An 18,411-nucleotide genomic window follows, 5' to 3' on the forward strand; every position below is an offset into this window, starting at 1 on the left:
AAGGAAATTTGCTGTCTGTACTCAACCTGGTCTTCATGCTACACAAGGCCCAACGGAATGTGATTTATGTTTACCAACCCACTGAAATGTGTTGGCAAGCTACTCAGCTGTATATGTATGGACAGAAAATGCTGACCTTGCTGGTGAGGCTCAAATACCATGAATGATTTTTTTTAAAAAGGGAGCCTGCAATGGCAGCCGGGACGCCTGGAGTAATGTTTGATTTTGCAGACACAGCACAACACAAGTTGTTGTTGTAAATACTCTTTAAATAATTAGACATATTATGATTCTCATTTTCCCCAAACTTTTATTATATAAATACTTTCTAAATAACAATGGTTTATTTTGGTCACAGTGTGCTCCAGCAGGCTATTGAACAGTGACTACCATTAGCTAGATTTTCCCTGCACCTTTAGATTTTTACATCTTTTGCAAGATAGGAAGCAGGGCAGCTAGGAGCCGAGTGAACAAATTAAGCAACATTGTAGCTCCATAACAAATCAATTGAAGGAGTGAAATAAACAGGACTGAGTCTAAGTATAAAGTCAAATGATAAATCAGGTGCAGAAACGGAAATAAAGATTGGATTGAGAAAAAAAAAGGACACAAAAAAGAAATAAAATGTTTAAATGTAAAATTTTGCATTTTAATATTCCAATGTTTTTACACCTGTAGCACTAGGACTCCACACTTTAAAAAAAAATTAGGGTACCCAGTTATTTTTTTCCAATTAAGGGACAATTTAGCGTGGCTAATCCACCTAGCCTGCACATCTTTAGGTTGTGTGCGTGAGACCCATGCAGATACAGGGAGAACGTGCAAACTCCAACAAACAGTGACCTGGGGCCGGAATCGAACCCGGGTCCCCAGCGCTGTGAGGAACTGCGTAACCACTCCACACTCAGGGCTCTACACGCATAACAGTTATTTTCTAGTGCCAGGCAGGTTGATTGGCAGTAATTAACATGTATCACGTTTTAGACTTGAAATAACAAGACTTAACCTTCTGTAATGAGTTTAATTTGTATCTACAATGACAGTACAACAACTTCATGCAGCTCAGTATGTTTCTATGGTGAGGCAGTTTGTGAAGTATCATTTCCACAAAGTTAACGGCGGAGCAGTGCATCCAAAAGAGCAACTTCTGGATTATGTGTTTCGCCTCATGTCTGTCCTTTGAAGCTGTTGATATAATTTATGCTTAAGTAACAAGGAATACCATTGGCCTCACTGCTATTTTGATAGAAAAATCTGGCCATAATAGTTTTACTTTTGCTAACAATTACACATTCTCCATTATATCAGTTATTCTCCAACTTCCTATGAGTAAAGGAGATTGGCTAGTATACTAGAATGATTGAATGGATCCTCAGTTTGACTGCATTAAAATTCATTTTTACAGGAATCCCAAAGTGCTTCACATCCAATGGAGCACTTTTGAAGTATAGTCATTGTTGCAATGTGACATGGCAGACAATTTGTGCAAGGCATGGTCCAATAAACAGGGACATGTTAATGATAATGATCACATAATCCTGATAATTCTTGTTCTTCCCTATTTCTATTAGAATCTTCACCAGCACTATTAACCCCTCTGCATAAGAACTCGTCATTGCTCCAACTTTGGCCCTTTGTGATTCACCTCCCTTTACACCACCACTGGCGAAAATAACTTCAACTCTCTAAACGCTACCTTCTAGAATTACCTATTCATTGGAATTTTAGAATTGCATTCTGCATTAGGAAGCTTCAACCAGACTATTTTGCTAAATAATGTTTTGCTTACTATCAGGTCTGCTTTCAGGTGTTCGGTCCTTCCTGAACATTTTATAGAATAGAATCATAGAATCCTTACAGTGCAGAAGGTGGCCATTCAGCCCATCGAGTCTGCACCGAACCTCCGAAACAGCACCCTACTTAGGCCTTCTCCCCATCCTATCACTGTAACCCCACGTATCCTTTGGGCACTATTGGGACAATTAAGCATGGCCAATCCACCTAACCTGCACATCTTTGGACCGTGGGAGGAAACTGGAGCACCCAGAGGAAACCCACCCAGACATGAGAAGAAAGTGCAAACTCCACACACAGTCACGCAAGGTTGGAATAGAACCAGGGTCCCTGGTGCTGTGAGGCAGCAATGCTAACCGTATTGCCCTCACTGCACCTCATTATGCTCTATTAATTTTCATTTATTGGGATTACACTTTGTTTACTTCGTATCACTTTACAGTTCCTTCCCGCTTCTGCCTACTTCAAGCAGTCATATACTGTTTAAGCACAGTAAGTAAAGGAAATTTCCCTCCTCGTCTTGATTGTTTCTGGGGGGCAGATCCAGTATTTCTCTCCTGTTCATTTAATGCTAGTCTATTGGCTTGTAATCTCTCTTCTCGCCCTCTTATTATTTTCTTGTGCTCTTGATTCTGACCTTCCTTCAAGCTTCCTTCTAGCTTCCTGGAACTTTGAACCAACATCACCTTCACCATCCCTATTAACCTTATTCCCTTCAACATTAGCCCTTCCCTCTTGCTCATTATGTAGTGTCTCGCCTACCGAGTTCAGCACAATTGTTCTAAGCGAAGATACCTGCCAAGTCCATTCCTCACAGCCACTATCCCTTCATTAACCTGAAGGATCCTTTTAAAAGTGCTACTTTCTTCCATTTTCAAGATTTACACAATTATCTTCCTTGTGACCGTATAAACAAAAATACCCAGATCTACACAAGAAAATAGTGATTTTGTAAGCATGATTGTTAAGGTCACCCATATTAGAGCAAGCCCTTTGAATTGTACTGATTGGCAGAGCAAGCTCAAACAGTGACTTTTGTCACCATTGCGATGTACAGGTAGATGCTAGATGCTAGACAGTGAAGTTGTATATGTACATAAATATGCAGGGCTGTTTAACACAAAAGACAAACTGAGTTAATGCCAATAATATGTGAAACTGGAAAATCATCTCCAGAAGCCTTCAAGTCTATTAGCATACGGCAACAGGGGGTTGAACTACAAAAATGACTTTTTTCCCTCTCTGGTCTGCTTCCATTTTAACAGTATTGGAAGTGGCACCTTCCACAACTCCCGAAATATCAGCTTTCATTACAATGTACGAGAATCTCCTCGCTGAGGAACCTACAAAACTACCAGAGACAGTGTTAATAGACAGATGATGAGTATTTAACCGCGGACATGATGGAGTCTTTTGACAAGAAGAAACGCAGTAGCTACTTTTCCTTTGCGTTACGGGTGCACTCTCTGCAAAAGGAAAATCATATAAATGTTACGTTATGATGAGCGAATGGGGGGGAAAATACTTCCTACTTGGTGGAAGTGGCCTTTTGAGTGGATCAGCAGCAACTCTGACTCCCGGATTCCTGCTGAAGTTCCGGGGCCATGCAGTACGTTGCCCTGACGTACTGGAGATCGTGTCGGACGCAGGAGAACGTGATGTCGTGAGACGAGTCGCTTTCTCTTCTCTCACCATCGACTGTGCCAAGGTGGCAGCACTCTGATCAGGCCCTTCCTCATAAACTGCACTTCACTGTTCGGCCATCATAGTTCTGACAGGTAATCACACCTAGATCTGCAAAGTCTGCGAGCAGGAAAGCTGCAGGGTAAGGTCGCAGTCCTGCTGTTTACCATTTTAATGATATTTCTGCATGTCAAGTGGGCACTGTTACATTTCCTTCCTTTTCTTTTAAAGGCAGCTACATTGTCAATAATGTTGCTAGCTCAGTTTTGGGTTACAAAAGTCCATTCCTATTGGTGGAAGGAGCTCTGCCTTAATGAAACGCATGTCAGTGCTTTGGTGTCTATATATTGTGCGAAGATCAACAGACTATCAATATAAGAAACAGAAAAATATACTGGATTTTAGAAGATAAAGGTTTTAATAATGTGAAGAGAAATTTGGTGGACTTAAAAACTAGTTGTTACAGTACTTTGATTGATGATTTTAACAGAGCATATTATGCAAAGCATCCAGGCAGCAGGTTAATTTCTGATGTCTAAAGCCTTAGTCATGTCTTCGCTGTGGCTATCACCTCTGACATTTAATTGCGAAATTACTCACCTTCCTAACTCTATAAATATAACGGCAATCTAATCGTAATCTATTAAAATGCCCTATTTGTGTAAATAAAATAAATTATCAATAACCCACAGGCCTTCTCCATTATGTTGTTTCAATATTTGTATTAGCAGCTGACAACGGGCAAAATCACTAACCTTTCCTATGTTAAAACAATCTGATACGTGACAATTCGTGAAAATGTTTAGAACCTGATATGAATTTGATGTACTAGTTTTTGGCTGGAAGTATTAATGCAAACCTGGAGCGGGAAGTGGGTTGTAATTTGGAATACAGCAGCGCGCTCAGCATCCTCTTCTGTCCATTGCCGTAAGATTTAAACATGATATGGAGATATTTCCATATAGAGACACAAGTATATGCAAAATCAACTCGGATATGCATTGCTCATGAAGGAGACACTAAACCATAGCAGGCCCATGAAATTATTTTCGTAAACCCGTTCTGATTGCTTCGGATGCTGGTCCCAATTTCATGTGTTCTATAACCAAAATGCCCGAGGTTGGTTTCTGTGGCGATTCGAAAAATGTCCCATGTTAACTTATTCTGTATCCCGTGACAAAGATCCGCTGTCACCGCGTATGCACTCTTGTCACGCGTCAATGACAAACCATGAGACATTGCCATGCGAAGTGGCAAAAAAGCAACTCCCAAGCTATATTGTGACTTGCTCAAGTGGTTTCAGGATGAAAAGGGCTGAATGTATAACGTTTATTTTTATAAACACAATGCCCTTGAAGTATCCTTTTAAAGAAATAAAGACTTATTTTCTTCAGACTGTATGTAAAGTGCACGTGTGCTCAAAAATGTACTTCAAGGGCATTGTGATTGAGAAATCTGCCCTTATAAAACTCCAGGAGTAAAACAAATCTGTACCTGCTCGTCCTTCGAGGGACTAATGAAGAGTCGATCCTAGATAGAAATTACTAATCAAACCTTTAAGGAGACGGAAGAGGTTTATTTTAAAATGTTTGAGAGTAGCGAGGCTTTTCATTCGCTTATTTTGAAGAAAGTCAAAGAAAACACTGACTACTGCTCTCGAAATCTTACAGATAATCCATTTTGAAAAACATCAGGCACTTTTCAAATGGGCCATTCATAAAAAATAACTTTCTGTCCAATTCCTGTCGCAATATTCGACTGTTAGACAAAAAAAAGCCTTCGCCAGTTACTGTGAAGTTGCTGCAAAATATTAAAAACAACCCATGCATCCTTTTAATAAAAGCAAAATACTGCGGACGCTGAAAATCTGACATAAAATCAGAAAGTGCTGAAAATACCCAGCAGGGCGAACAGAGAGAGAAGCAGGTTTCACGTTCGGAGTCCCAGTATGACTGAGTATCGAATGTGGTTGAGTATTTCCAGCAGTTTTCTGTTTTTATTTCATCATTTTAACAAATCAGGGTAACCACGTTGGGGTCTGATGTTCTTTGTACATAAAATCATTGGCGGAGAACTTGTGATAAGAGGAACGTTCAATAAAGCTACGAAAGCATGGACTTGAAATAGTGAAAAACATAATTTCCTCAATCTCAATGGCCCTTGAGAAACGTTAACATGTTGTCCAAAGGAGTAATTCATATTTATCTCAGCGGTGACCCTTGTCTGAACTGCTTTTAACTGTAACTGCACTCATTGCTCGCTCTCTGCAGGAGCTAAAATTGAAGTTTCCTCATCAGAGTCAAATATATTGAAGGATAGCGAAAAATAACCCTGATGAAGAACAACTCTTTTTCAATACAGTGTATACCTTTCTTGAAGGCAACGTTAACCCAAGAATTTCCAATGAAGCATAAACACATTATTGGCTTTGAAATGGCATTATCTGACTTGATATGGATTGGGAACGTTCTTTCTTATCTGATTGATTTAGGATGAAACACACGTTCCGACACACGGGTGGGGGGAAGGGGGTTACTATTGTGACACTGATTTGGTCAATGCAAACTCCTTGCTTTAATCTATTTACGGCAATCAAGTGAACAATTTAACGATTTAAGAGTGGCAAAATTAAATAATTTTAATATTTACATTGTGAATAACTAAATGATTTTAAAAAGGGTGAAAGTTTCCATTCACACCCATGTTGCCAATAATTGAAAAAATAAACGGAGCCACGATCAACCACGGCTTAAGGTTTAAGTTTATTAAGTACAAATGTTATATATATATAATCAAAAATAAATAAATCCGCTATTAAAAGTAGTCTGAATGGAAATATTTTGAATGACTTACATATCTGGGTTTGAATAATTTCGTTTCCGCTAGTTTCGGTAAAATCGTTCCAAATCTTCGGCAAATCTCTTCACGAGGTTTATTAAAGCATCTTTTGCATTTGAGACCTGGTGTAAATTAGAAACAAGGATTTATTCTGTGGGTAAAATTGAGAATGTTAACTGTAGTTTAGAGATCAGACTTTTCGAAAGCCCCCTCTAAAGCGTTAATTATGGATAAAGCTTTTATGGGAGCTTTTGCCTTGTCAGAAGTTTAGTCTGCCAGACCTCGTGATCGTTTTGTTTTCAAAGCGGTTCTCTTTCCTACCTAGTTTCCAATCACGTTAGGGTATTCGTTAAAACTTCAAGATTCTATGAACATACCTAAATGACAGTCAGGAAGGCTGCCCATTTGGTCCATCAATCTTGCCCCACACAGTCGTGAGACCTGAAACATCATGATCAGAAAACCACTGCCCATCAGCAACCATGTTACCTCTGGGATAAATGTGAAATATTTTACTAAAAGTAGAGACATTAGTTACCTGAAAGAAGAAAAGGCTTATGGTTTTTAACATTTTAAAATATTTCATCTGAAACGATGCAACATAGATTGTCGTCTGTGCTGTGACTTCACTTGCCATAGTTCGCCAGAGGGAACAAAATGCTCGCTCATCTAAACAGGGTAAACGGAGCAGGTATAAAAGGTACTTTGTCTAAATATAATATTATTCTGACTGATTAATTAATCACATAAAAAGTTCAATAGCACCTTATAAAATAGAGACCTAGATTTATTCGTGTGACTTTACTTTCGCCGGAGAAAATAAAATTGAAAAATGCAATGTCCTGTGAGCATTTGGATTTCCGTGGGAACGACGAATATATAAATTTTGATGAACTAACGATTACATACAGAGCTGTTTCCATTACTTTTAATCACAAACATGCTTAATCGAAATTTATATTCCTAATTATTGATCCCCTTCTTGTGAAGGTTTTATAGTGTGTCCATTCTTCTTTGAGTCTCAAACTGTTAGGACCATTTCTAGGAGCATTTCGTGAAATACAGATGATGTTTCGTACTGTATTAATCATGAACATATTGAGAAAGCGATTCATCCCAGTAAGTAGAACCTGTCTGAAGAAATACCATAAAAGTTAGATTTGTTATCGATCAGATACGTTTATAAACCATCAGGTGGAATATGTAAAGATTTAGATTCAAGTGCTTTGAAAAAAATTGAAACCCGAAACTACTCTCGTTACATCTTCTTCTAACCAACAATATGCAGACATTCCGAAACGGAGCACAACATAATTTTGTACTACCAGGCTTTTCTTCAGTTACATTTTTGTAGCATCATTAGTAATATGTCGAGTCTTTTCCTTTTTCTCGTAATATTCCTTTTCAATCAAAATTGGTGTAGGAAAATGCAATTTGCTTAGAACATGGGATAAATCTTCAAATATGCTAAATATAATTATTGTACATTGTCACTCAGTTTAGTGAAAATAAAAACGCAATGTACGAACAATCGTTTACTGCCATGAAATTGCATACAAAATATTGACATTTTATCAGAGAAAGAGACACATTTCACCAAATCTGTGGAGGGGTTACAAATGATTGTGAAGATATTGTAGCAACTTTGGGGGTGATTATCTATATTTCTTCATTTGAATAAATCCGATTTCCAGTAAAAAAAGGAACATTTCAGTCTTATAATTTGAATATTCTTGGTTGCTTTCCAGTTTCTGCCAAAAGCATCGCCTGTTAGCGTAGTTTGGTTTGAGATGTGCAAAGTAATATTTGACGTGCAAAACAAAATAGCGACGAGATGAAGTGTCACTCCGGCACATGAAAGTGCCACTGATTTATTTACTATGTTTGTGACCGCTTTATGCATTTGCTGGGAAATGCAGCCATTTTGCTTATCAACTGCTGTTATCGATATGCACAGTATAACTGCACGAGTTGCATTATGCCCCGCATTGTGTTGATGTTTCAACATTTGTTGAGCCTGAACGTTTGTCCAAAATTGGCTCAATTCTCAGGTAATAAATACCTATTGCAAAATTAGCACATTGTGTATTAATGTCCGTGTGGGAGGAGGGGGGGGGGAATTTTCAATAGCACCGGAACAGTTAGCTAGGGTAGTGAAGTGGGGAGTGATTGAAGATGCTTGTTGGAATGGAATGGAGGGAGGGAGGGAATGCTGTCCCGTCACTCCCCCTCCCCTGTTATCGGTGCTGAATGTCTCACTTTGCCCAGGGCAGACATCAGCTGCTTTTCCGCGATACTTGAGCAGTTGGAGGCAGCCCGGGAGGCAGGGGAAGCTTGTAAGGGGGCTGCCGATTGGCGGGTGGCGGGTTGTGCTGGCGCTCGGCGCCAATGAGGGCGGCTCTAACTGAATGTGTCCTCCCTTGCTGCAGCCTCGCGAGATCGCCGGCTGCTGGGAGTTTGGAAGAAGGCTACCATCATGGCGGACAGAGACAGTGGGAGCGAGCAAGGGGCGGTCAGCTCGAGCTTGCAGCAGCTGCAGCAGGAGACGCAGGAACTGGCTTCCAAGAGGGTGGACATTCAGAACAAGCGCTTCTACCTGGACGTGAAGCAGAACGTCAAGGGCCGCTTCCTGAAGATAGCGGAGGTGGGAGCAGGCGGCAATAAAAGTCGCCTAACTCTCTCCATGTCTGTTGCTGTGGAGTTCCGCGACTACCTGGGCGATTTCATCGAGCACTACGCGCAGCTCGGCCCCAGCAACCCGGACATGCAGACGGACGAGCCGCGGCGAGCTCTGAAAAGTGAGTTCCTGGTGCGGGAAAACCGCAAATATTACATGGATTTAAAAGAGAACCAGCGGGGCCGGTTCCTACGGATCCGCCAGACCGTGAACCGGGGACATGGCCTTGGCTCGCAGGGTCAGACTATCGCCCTCCCCGCTCAGGGGCTGATTGAATTTCGCGATGCACTCGCTAAACTCATCGATGATTATGGCATCGAGGAGGAACCCACTGAGCTGCCCGAAGGGACATCTCTCACTGTGGACAACAAGCGATTTTTCTTTGACGTTGGGTCAAACAAGTATGGCGTTTTTATGAGAGTAAGTGAGGTGAAACCATCGTACCGCAATTCCATCACGATACCGTACAAAGTGTGGGCCAAGTTTGGAAATACTTTCAGTAAATACGCAGAGGAGATGAAGAAAATACAGGAGAGACAGCGGGAGAAAAGATCTGAGCAGCAGGAAGAAGCACCCGGAGATGATGGGGAGGAAGACTGATAAAACTGTAATAAAACACTTCCTGTAAAACTGTAACTGTTTAACTACGAGGGAGCACCACCCACCAAACCTCCACAACTGACAGTTCGACTTGTCACCCATCGCTGGATGTTCGTCCACTTATCAACCGTGTAAACCGTAAGCAGCTGCTAAGTAATAACATTATGAACTGTGTTTCCTACTTGATAAACAAAAACTGAGTGTTTATTTCCCTAATTAACCAAGACTTTTGTACACGTTCAAGCTATTAAAAGTGTTTGCAATCGTCAGATAATATGCTGAATTATAATGAAATAAGTCCTTTTCATGTGAGCTAACATTTGACTTAGCACAAAATGAGAGATATTTTAGAAGAACACGAAAATAATATTTTTAGTTTTCTCATTTTGTTACCAAATTTCAAACATTATACGGAGGTTATAGTATATTTGACACCCTATATACCTGTGATTAGAGATGTGTATATATGAGGGCTAGGCATGCTGTGTGTCTGAGCTTTGTTAAATGTAATGCAGAAGTCTGTAGAGTTAAAAGGTACATAGGTTTATTCATGCAAGGTAAAACTATTAAGAAGTGCTCTCTTTTATACAATATGCATTGCATCTGGACCTTAAACATATAAACTGGTCAGTGGAACTTCTGTGAACATGAAGCAAATTATTAAAAAAGGCATTTAAATGAACTGCAAAGTTGTTTGATTTTTACAGACAAATGTTAACCTATGATTAACAAAGCAAGTAGCACATTTTAAGTTAGGTTATGATAATTTTGCTCTTAACTGTGAATGTGAGTTACTGGTATTTAATGTATTTAGATTAGTTGTCAAATTATATGCATTCTATCAGATGGTACATAATTAACAATTGATAGGGAACTTTTAATGTGAGTGCATTCATGTAGCAAGCTATTGCCTGAATTACTGTTACCTGTAAAGAGAGGAAATTGCATTTATTTACTTCGTAGGGGGAAGGGGTCATCTTAATATTAAGTGGGAATCTGAGTGAGTGACGTGTCAATGACAACATTTTATTGGGACCATCTCTTCCAGATTACATTTCCTGTTTTGTTAATATCATATTTTAGATCATCCTAAAGGCACAGATTATTCTGCACTTTATAATATCACAGTATTAACACTATATTCATAATTTGATTTGTTTTCTTTTTGTCGTACAACCTATAAAAATGTTTTGCGTCTTACTGGTTGCTAGTGACTGTTGCGTTCATGTGGATTATCTGTTGCTGGCAAGTTGAAAGTATTACATACATTTTTAGGTCACTAATCACTGTAAAGGTCTTGTTTTGTTCTTTCTGGGTTTTTCCCAGTTTTCTTTCTGTAGTTCTTCAGTCAGTTATGACCTTGTTATTTGGGATTATGAAGAGATAAAATTCCTTGTTATATAGTTTAGACTATTTGGCTTTTGTGTGGTTTGTTTATAGAATTCTACAACCATTGTGATAAAGTTTTCAGAACTATGCTTTCCCGTCGTCAGTAAAGCAAGGGCTGCTTTGATCTAAACATGTGTAAACAATAATTCCTGGCTCAAGTCATTTAAATCAGAGCCGTACTTTGCATAAGAAGTGTTTTAATTTCTTGTACAGTAAAATGTATACATGAGGTACTAAATATTACTGTTAAGCACATTCATACTTCATTGTTTAGTGGAGAAGTTTAGCCATTTATACTTGGCATTTCTTAATAGTTGTGAACCTAGATATTTCTCATCTACTATTTGAGGGTTTCCAAGATTTGGTGCAAATGACAATGTAACATTAAGGAATTTTTATTGTAACATTTGATGCTTTTTTTTGTATTTTTTTATAATGCTGAGTTTAACAGCCATTGCCAGTACTTGCCCTGCCAGTTGCCTTTTACTACTTGCAAAAACAATTAGGTGCTACTGTAATCTGAGAGTTGTTATATTCATGTAGCACAACATTTCAGCAGTGGAGTTACAACTAGTGCGAAACTGGGCAATAAATATCACTAACCCTATCACTGTTCAATTGTAATTAAACAGATCAGTATATTAGAAGTAAGTATTGAAATCAGATATATTTGCGCAAAGTTTCCTGTAAAAAGAATGTTTATATTACATCCAATATATAGAATAGGCAATTGCTTTCGAACACAAAATCTTAATCGGCTTTTCAAATTTGCTGATGACTCTTCACCACCCTCCACCCCCACTACCACTCCCATATTTGGTCTTAACCAGTCATGCAAAATCTGATTTATCCAATACTACTGCTAAAGTAATCCATTTTACAAAATAACAGATTTCACACAGGTAGAGACTTAATTTGAAAACACAATTACAACAGGACAAGATCAGTAAATGCAATCAAATGTAATTTTACTTGATTTTAACCAAGAATGTAGAAGAGATTAATAACTAGAACTATAAACTATACATTTCATACAAATCCAATGACAAATTGCTTAGTTAATGAAAGTACATTATTGAATGATTTACAGACTATACAGCAATTGTTGTGGCAGCCCTTGTTTTAAGTAATGACCTGAAACCTGCCCCACCTCCACTCATATATTGTACATGATTTTGAATTTGTGTGCTTGCCAGTTTGCTCCAAGTGCCAGCAGCTTTGCAGTGCAGCAGTTTGAAGATTCATTGGCTTTAATCAGACCAGCGGACATTGGCTTCAATGATATTTACTGAAAGCCATTCTGCCTTGTCTGAATTCTACCATATTCTCTACGATAATGAACCTCAAATATGGCTATTTTCATACAAGGAGTGGCAACTAATACGGCTCAAAAATTTCCATAAAATTACTATTCTCAGATTTAAATCTGTGCATAATTTCAGAGTCGGAATATCTGTTTGAAAACGCAACCTTACATTTTGCAGTACATTTGACTTGCAGCCAAGCAGTAGAGTTGGCCTGAATTGTGCACAAAAGTTGAGTAGAAGCCTGCTGCGTTAACAGCCATCATTTTGCAAGGTGCCACAGATTTAAGAGGTGTCGTGCTTAAATTTAGTAGATGAGTGATGTGCAATAACTGGGATTTTTAAACATTTGTAATTTTTGTTTCTTCCCCATTATCCTTTGCAAGCCTGACCGTACACTAGTTAAAGTTCTAAAATTTGAATTGGTAAATTTCGATCTTTATCAACTTCTTTGAAACAAGGCACTTTTATTATCAGAAAAATTGCTTGTGCATAAAGAAATGCATTTTTGGCAAGGAGTCAAATTTAGAATTAATTTAGTATTTACAGTATGTGAGTAGGAACCAATTAAAAGAAAACCAAAAATAGTATGCTAGTAAGTTTATTCGCTTTAAGTTTAAATTCTCAGTTTGTAAAACTTGCTAAGTGTCAAAATGTGATACCATTATTACCTTTCCAGTCTGTTTCAAAACTTTTAGCTAAAATATTTGACTGATTTACTGCCATTTACTATCAATTAAGCATGGTGCTGATTTAATTTTTAATTGTCAGAACTGAAGTTAATTTTAGAAGTTTTAGAAATATTTTTTGTTGTATTTTCACAATCCTAATAAATTCCTTTTGAGAATCTTTCGTGGTAGACTATTTTGTTGGAAATGTACTTTTAAGATGAAAACGGCTTGCAGATTTTTTGAGATTATCCAAATATAAAATAGAAGTAGCACAACATTGACATTTGCTGGCCATACACACTCGCAAGCTTCACATTGCATAATAATGTAATTTGTGTAGAGTTTGGTAGCATAGAGTAAATTCCCAAATTCAAATTTTACAAGTCTTACAACACCAGGTTAAAGTCCAACATGTTTGTTTCAAACACTAGCTTTCGGAGCACTGCTCCTTCCTCACCCGAGGAAGGAGCAGTGCTCCCTCCGAAAGCTAGTGTTTGAAACAAACATGTTGGACTTTAACCTGGTGTTGTAAGACTTCTTACTGTGCTCACCCCAGTCCAACGCCAGCATCTCCACATCAAATTTTACAAGACATTCTGTGGAAGTATTATGTCCTGGAAGATTCTAGGTAGTGTAACCCAACACTTTGCACACTTGGAATATTATTGGTGGATAATTTGTCTTGTTGTAGCTGTAGATGGATATCTCTATTAATTTCAACCATTATTGGCAATAATATCAATACAATTACTGAACAATGGTATTTACTGTATTACGTCGCACTTCTCCAATCAAGAGTAAAAGTTCACAGAGACAATTACAAATTAACCCATGCAACATGGCAAATATTTTATGTACAATCCTGAAGCAGCCTACATTTAATATTCCCATTCTAAATATTTTTGAGTTACTTCAAATCTAACTTTTACTGTTCTTCCTGTGCCTATAAATTTAAGACTGATTGTAGCTAGAACATCGTAATTGGTCTGAATATTATTGGTATTAAACTCTTCCATAATTTTCTGAATTTCAGAGGGAGCTGCCCATAGCTGTCAAATCTTGTTTCCATTAGTTTCAGACATCAGTAAAATGAGTTTCAAAAAGGCGATGTATTTTGATTGTCTGATATTCCCAATGTAGCAGTAATAACAATTAATGAGGACAAATTACTAATAAGAACCTGGATGGTACAAAATAAATTTGTCCAAAGCAAAATTTTAACTTTTAATCCAAGTGTATTAACCCTTTGTCGTTGCTTATTTAAGAATCAATCCGAACAATTTATTTTTGCAGTTAAATTAAACTTGAGGTTAGGAATGCATCAATGTGAACAAAACTTTTTGTACATTTTTGTTGCTCATTCACCAAGTAAAGACTTCTGTCAAAAGAGGAAAAAATAAAAATGGCAAAAGGTTTTCCTATTCTTAGCAATTTATAAATATTTAAATGCTCTATATTTTCATCCCTTGCACTTGAAGTATTGAACATAGATAATTTGATGTTCATTTAAACACTGACATATGGTAGTCACGTGTGCAGTTTAGATTTGAAGTGCCTCATTTGTTTACCCCACAGATGAGGAATAGAAAAGTTCAGTTTCCATCAGTTCCAAATCAGTTATGAATCAAGGAATTAATTTGTGGTAATGTGGTCTCAACAATCTGCTGCATTCTGATAAGAGACAAAAGAGTCAAATTTGTACAAAGCAAAATATGTATGAACATAATCAAGTGCACTTATGGTGCTATTCCTGTATTTAAACTTTCTCCAGTAACCCGTCTTATTATAATACATATTAGATAATAGAATAAATGTGTGAATTAACCATTTAAAACAATGTTATAAGTCCCTTTTATAATGCACGCACCTTTCTGGCCAAGAGGGTAAGTGATCCATTCCCTGGCCTGTCACCACTCTTGAACTGGCTAAAATTTGGTATATTAAAATGCCTAAATTCTTGTCCTTGACTTTTCCCTATGCTGTAAGGAAGTTCCTTTGCTTCATTCCAAATTTGCCCAATCTAATAAGATGATAGAAAAGTTTGTATATGGCCAATCTATCTGTATCACATCTGTACAGATTGTATGGACTTCCATTTGAAAAATAAAACTAAATTAGCTGCACTTTTTAGGACTGGAATTTCTGCCTAAACCAAATAGTATTACAGATACTTTATCTCTTGGTTGATTCAATTTTTATTTTTTCTTGTATTGTGCCTACCTGATAAAACAGGAAACCAAGTTGATGCTGGATTTCTGTCTGTGTTGTTTTAATGTTTTCATCAGCATTTGCTCTATTAGCGCTGGGTTTTTGACATACTTTTTCCCTACTCCCCAGCAGTTCTTTGCCTCTGCGAATAGAACAATTAAGTTTCTGCTAATAGAACAATCAAGTCACTTCTTTATCTAATCAATATATCTAATGAAGAGAAAATTTCATTTACCATGAGTAAATAAGTCAACCCCTGCTATTTAGCGATTCCAACCACCTCTTCTGTTTAGGCCCAAATTATTTCAGGATTCCCTTTTGTTTGACCATTTTGTATATTAGGATTTTATATTTTTCCGGAGGGAAAAAATATAAATCCTTCCTTATACTATAGTCATAATAAATTGGAAATCTCATGTCTTGGTCCGCTGCTTTATAATTTAATTACTTCCTTCATGGTTTTATTGAAACAAGTACATCTCACGGTGCCTTTGATTAGTTAACATGTAGCACTGCAGGATTTGGTACTTAAAGCAAAAGGTATATTTACTATATTTTGGTTATTGGTTAGTCTTGCTGCATAAGTTCAATACTTGTGATAAGTAAACTTAATGAAAAAGAATGTTTAACATTAAGGGCGGCACGGTGACGCAGTGGTTAGCACTGCTGCTTCAAAGCTCTTGAGGACATGGGTTCGATCCAGGCCCCGGGTCACTATCCGTGTGGAGTTTGCACATTCTTCCCGTGTCTATGTGAGTCTCACACCCGTAATCCAAAAATGTGCAGGGTTAGGTGGATTGGCCTTGCTAAATTGCCCCTTAATTGGAAAAAAATAATTTATATATAAAAAATAATAATGTTTAACATTAAAAGAGCAAATTGTATTTGTTTTAATTCTTAGTAAGTCAGAAATTAAATTTACAGTTGAACAATTTTCAGAGTACGTTTTTGAATGTTTTCAGTTCTTATACTGGGTGGCACAGTGGTTAGCACTGCTGTCTCACTGTCAGGAACCCAGGTTCGATTACGACCTTGGGTAACTGTCTGAGTGGATTTTGCACATTCTCCTGTGTTTGTGCGGGTTTCCTCTGGGTGATCCAGTTTCCTCCCACAATCCAAAGATGTGCAGGTTAGGTGAATTGGCCTCGATAAATTCCTCCTTAGCGTCCAACGGTTAGGTGTGGGCCTAGGTAGGTGCTCTTTCGGAGGGTCGGTGCAGACCCGATAGGCCGAATGGTCTCTGCACTTTAGGGATCCTATGATTTAAGAATTCTGAAGTCCGATGCAACACAGCTGCCTGCAGAGCAAAGCTTCCTTTAGTGAAACTGAAGTGTATCCCCTATAGCACCAACATTAACTCTGCAACTGCTGGGCAGCACGGTGGCACAGTGGTTAGCATTGCTGCCTATGGCGCTGAGGACCCGGGTTCGAATCCCGGCCCTGGGTCACTGTCCATGAGGAGTTTGCACATTCTCCCCGTGTCTGTGTGGGTTTCACCCCCACAACCCAAAAGATGTGCAGGATAGGTGGATTGGCCATGTTAAAATTGCCCCTTAATTGGAAAAAATAATTGGGTACTCTAAATTTATAAAAAAAACAAAAAAAAAAAAAAAAACTCTGCAACTGCTGACGATAATCATCATTGTGTTGTGACAGTGTACATTTGAGTTCTGACCTTGGGTCCATGGAAACATGTTCTTTAAAATTCCTTCATGGTATGTGGGTGTCACTGGCAACAGCAGTATTTATTGTCCATCCCTAATTGCCCTTGAGCTGCGTGGCTTGCTAGGCTATTTACGAGGGAAGTTAAGAGTCAGCCACTTTGCTGTGTGTCTGGCGTCACATGTAGGGCAGACGAGGTAAGGACGTCAGATTTCCTTCCCGAAGGGATATTAGTGAACCAGATAGCTTTTTATGACAATTAATGATAGTTTCATGGACACCATTACTGAAATAAGCTTTTAATTCCAGGTTTCATTAAGTTTAAATTTCACCAGCTGTCAGGTTGGTGACATAGCCTGGGTTTCTGGGTACCTCGCCACAGTGCAACCACTCCACCCACAATGCAATTCAAACTCACATCAGTCTTTCGGTCAAGTGAACAAATACGCTTTTTACAAGTGGGGCTGCTTTAAAACCCATGCCCCAGTGAGGCGTGTGCAATATTTTAATCTTTTGCACAATTGATCGCAAGTTAGAATTTCGGATACCTTACTGATGTAGTAAACAAATCAAAGTAGTGTTAGTTATTCCACATAATTGAGACATTTGTCTAAACTAAGTTAGGATTTTTTAAATGTCTTGCTATATTCTTAACTGCTTTTTAGTTTTTTGTTTTTGTGCATTAAAATCAGCATTATGGAGGAAGAGTAAGAAAGAACTTGTATTTATGTGTTCGGTCATGCCCTCACACATCACCTAGAACTTCACAGTCAATGAGTTACTTTTCAAGTACAGTTACATATGTAGACAAACATATGTTTTGTGCACAACAAGATCTCTCAATCTTTCAAACAACAATACCAAAACAGATTAAATATTGGCTAGGATGCTGGGGGGAACGCTCTTAACTAGTGGCATGAAATTATTTTGTTGACCCCCAACTGAAAGGACAGGCAGCAGCTCAGTTTAAAGTTTCACCCAAAAAACAAAGAGCGAGCATAGCCACTACATGTAGCAACACCCAATCAAGTTGTCCCAACTGGCTATGTCATAGATACATGTTTTCTGTATTGAACTGAGCTGAAAACAAGATAGGAAATGGATTTTTACTAGAATTGAGCATTACAAGGTGCTGTTTAGCCATTTCTGGTGGGGAAGCCTCAGTGTAAAATAGAACTTTTATTTATTGCAAGGTAGTACTTTTAGATAAGTAAGGAAGGATCCGACTTGAAAAGATCTGTACCTTAATAAAGTAATGATGATTCAAAAACATGTAGAGCTGGAATGGTTGAATAGAAAGACGTTTTCTGACTTTTTCCTAAAAACCCTGCAAAAAATTGTATTTTAATTCACTGATTTGTGAAAAATTGCCCCTCTCCTTAGCATCGTGTACTGAAGCCCCAGCAAGTGTAACACAAGTTTAGCAATTAGCCCAAAATGTATTAAACTTGCTTACTGCAATATCCCTATTCGACACTCTTGTAATTTCTGAAGGTGGAAGGATATCACCATTAGACTACAGTGTAAGAAGTTGAAGTATTAGATTTATTTCCAGTTGAAATGAGTTAAAACAAAAAGAAGAAAG

The 18,411-nt window shown here is 38.1% G+C and overlaps 1 protein-coding gene across 2 annotated transcripts; it reads left to right on the top strand.

Moving 5' to 3' along the window:
- The first annotated feature begins 3,446 nt into the window (after positions 1 to 3,446).
- On the top strand, positions 3,447 to 13,132 carry puraa (purine-rich element binding protein Aa). Of its 2 annotated transcripts, none has more exons than XM_038795703.1 (2): positions 3,447 to 3,572; positions 8,745 to 13,132. In XM_038795703.1, exon 2 carries the CDS (start codon positions 8,792 to 8,794, stop codon positions 9,590 to 9,592), a length of 801 nt encoding a protein of 266 aa, XP_038651631.1. In that variant the 5' UTR covers positions 3,447 to 3,572; positions 8,745 to 8,791; the 3' UTR covers positions 9,593 to 13,132. The 2 variants fall into 2 exon arrangements, with proteins under 2 accessions (XP_038651631.1, XP_038651630.1); XM_038795702.1 differs by having other exon boundaries at positions 3,484 to 3,619.
- The last annotated feature ends 5,279 nt before the right edge of the window (positions 13,133 to 18,411 follow it).

The sequence above is a fragment of the Scyliorhinus canicula genome, chromosome 4 (assembly GCF_902713615.1).
Source record: "Scyliorhinus canicula chromosome 4, sScyCan1.1, whole genome shotgun sequence".
Taxonomy (NCBI): domain Eukaryota; kingdom Metazoa; phylum Chordata; class Chondrichthyes; order Carcharhiniformes; family Scyliorhinidae; genus Scyliorhinus; species Scyliorhinus canicula.

Excerpts from the sequence above, each read along its gene's own strand:
- puraa (XM_038795703.1), top strand. The coding sequence starts at position 8,792 with ATGGCGGACAGAGACAGTGGGAGCGAGCAAGGGGCGGTCAGCTCGAGC.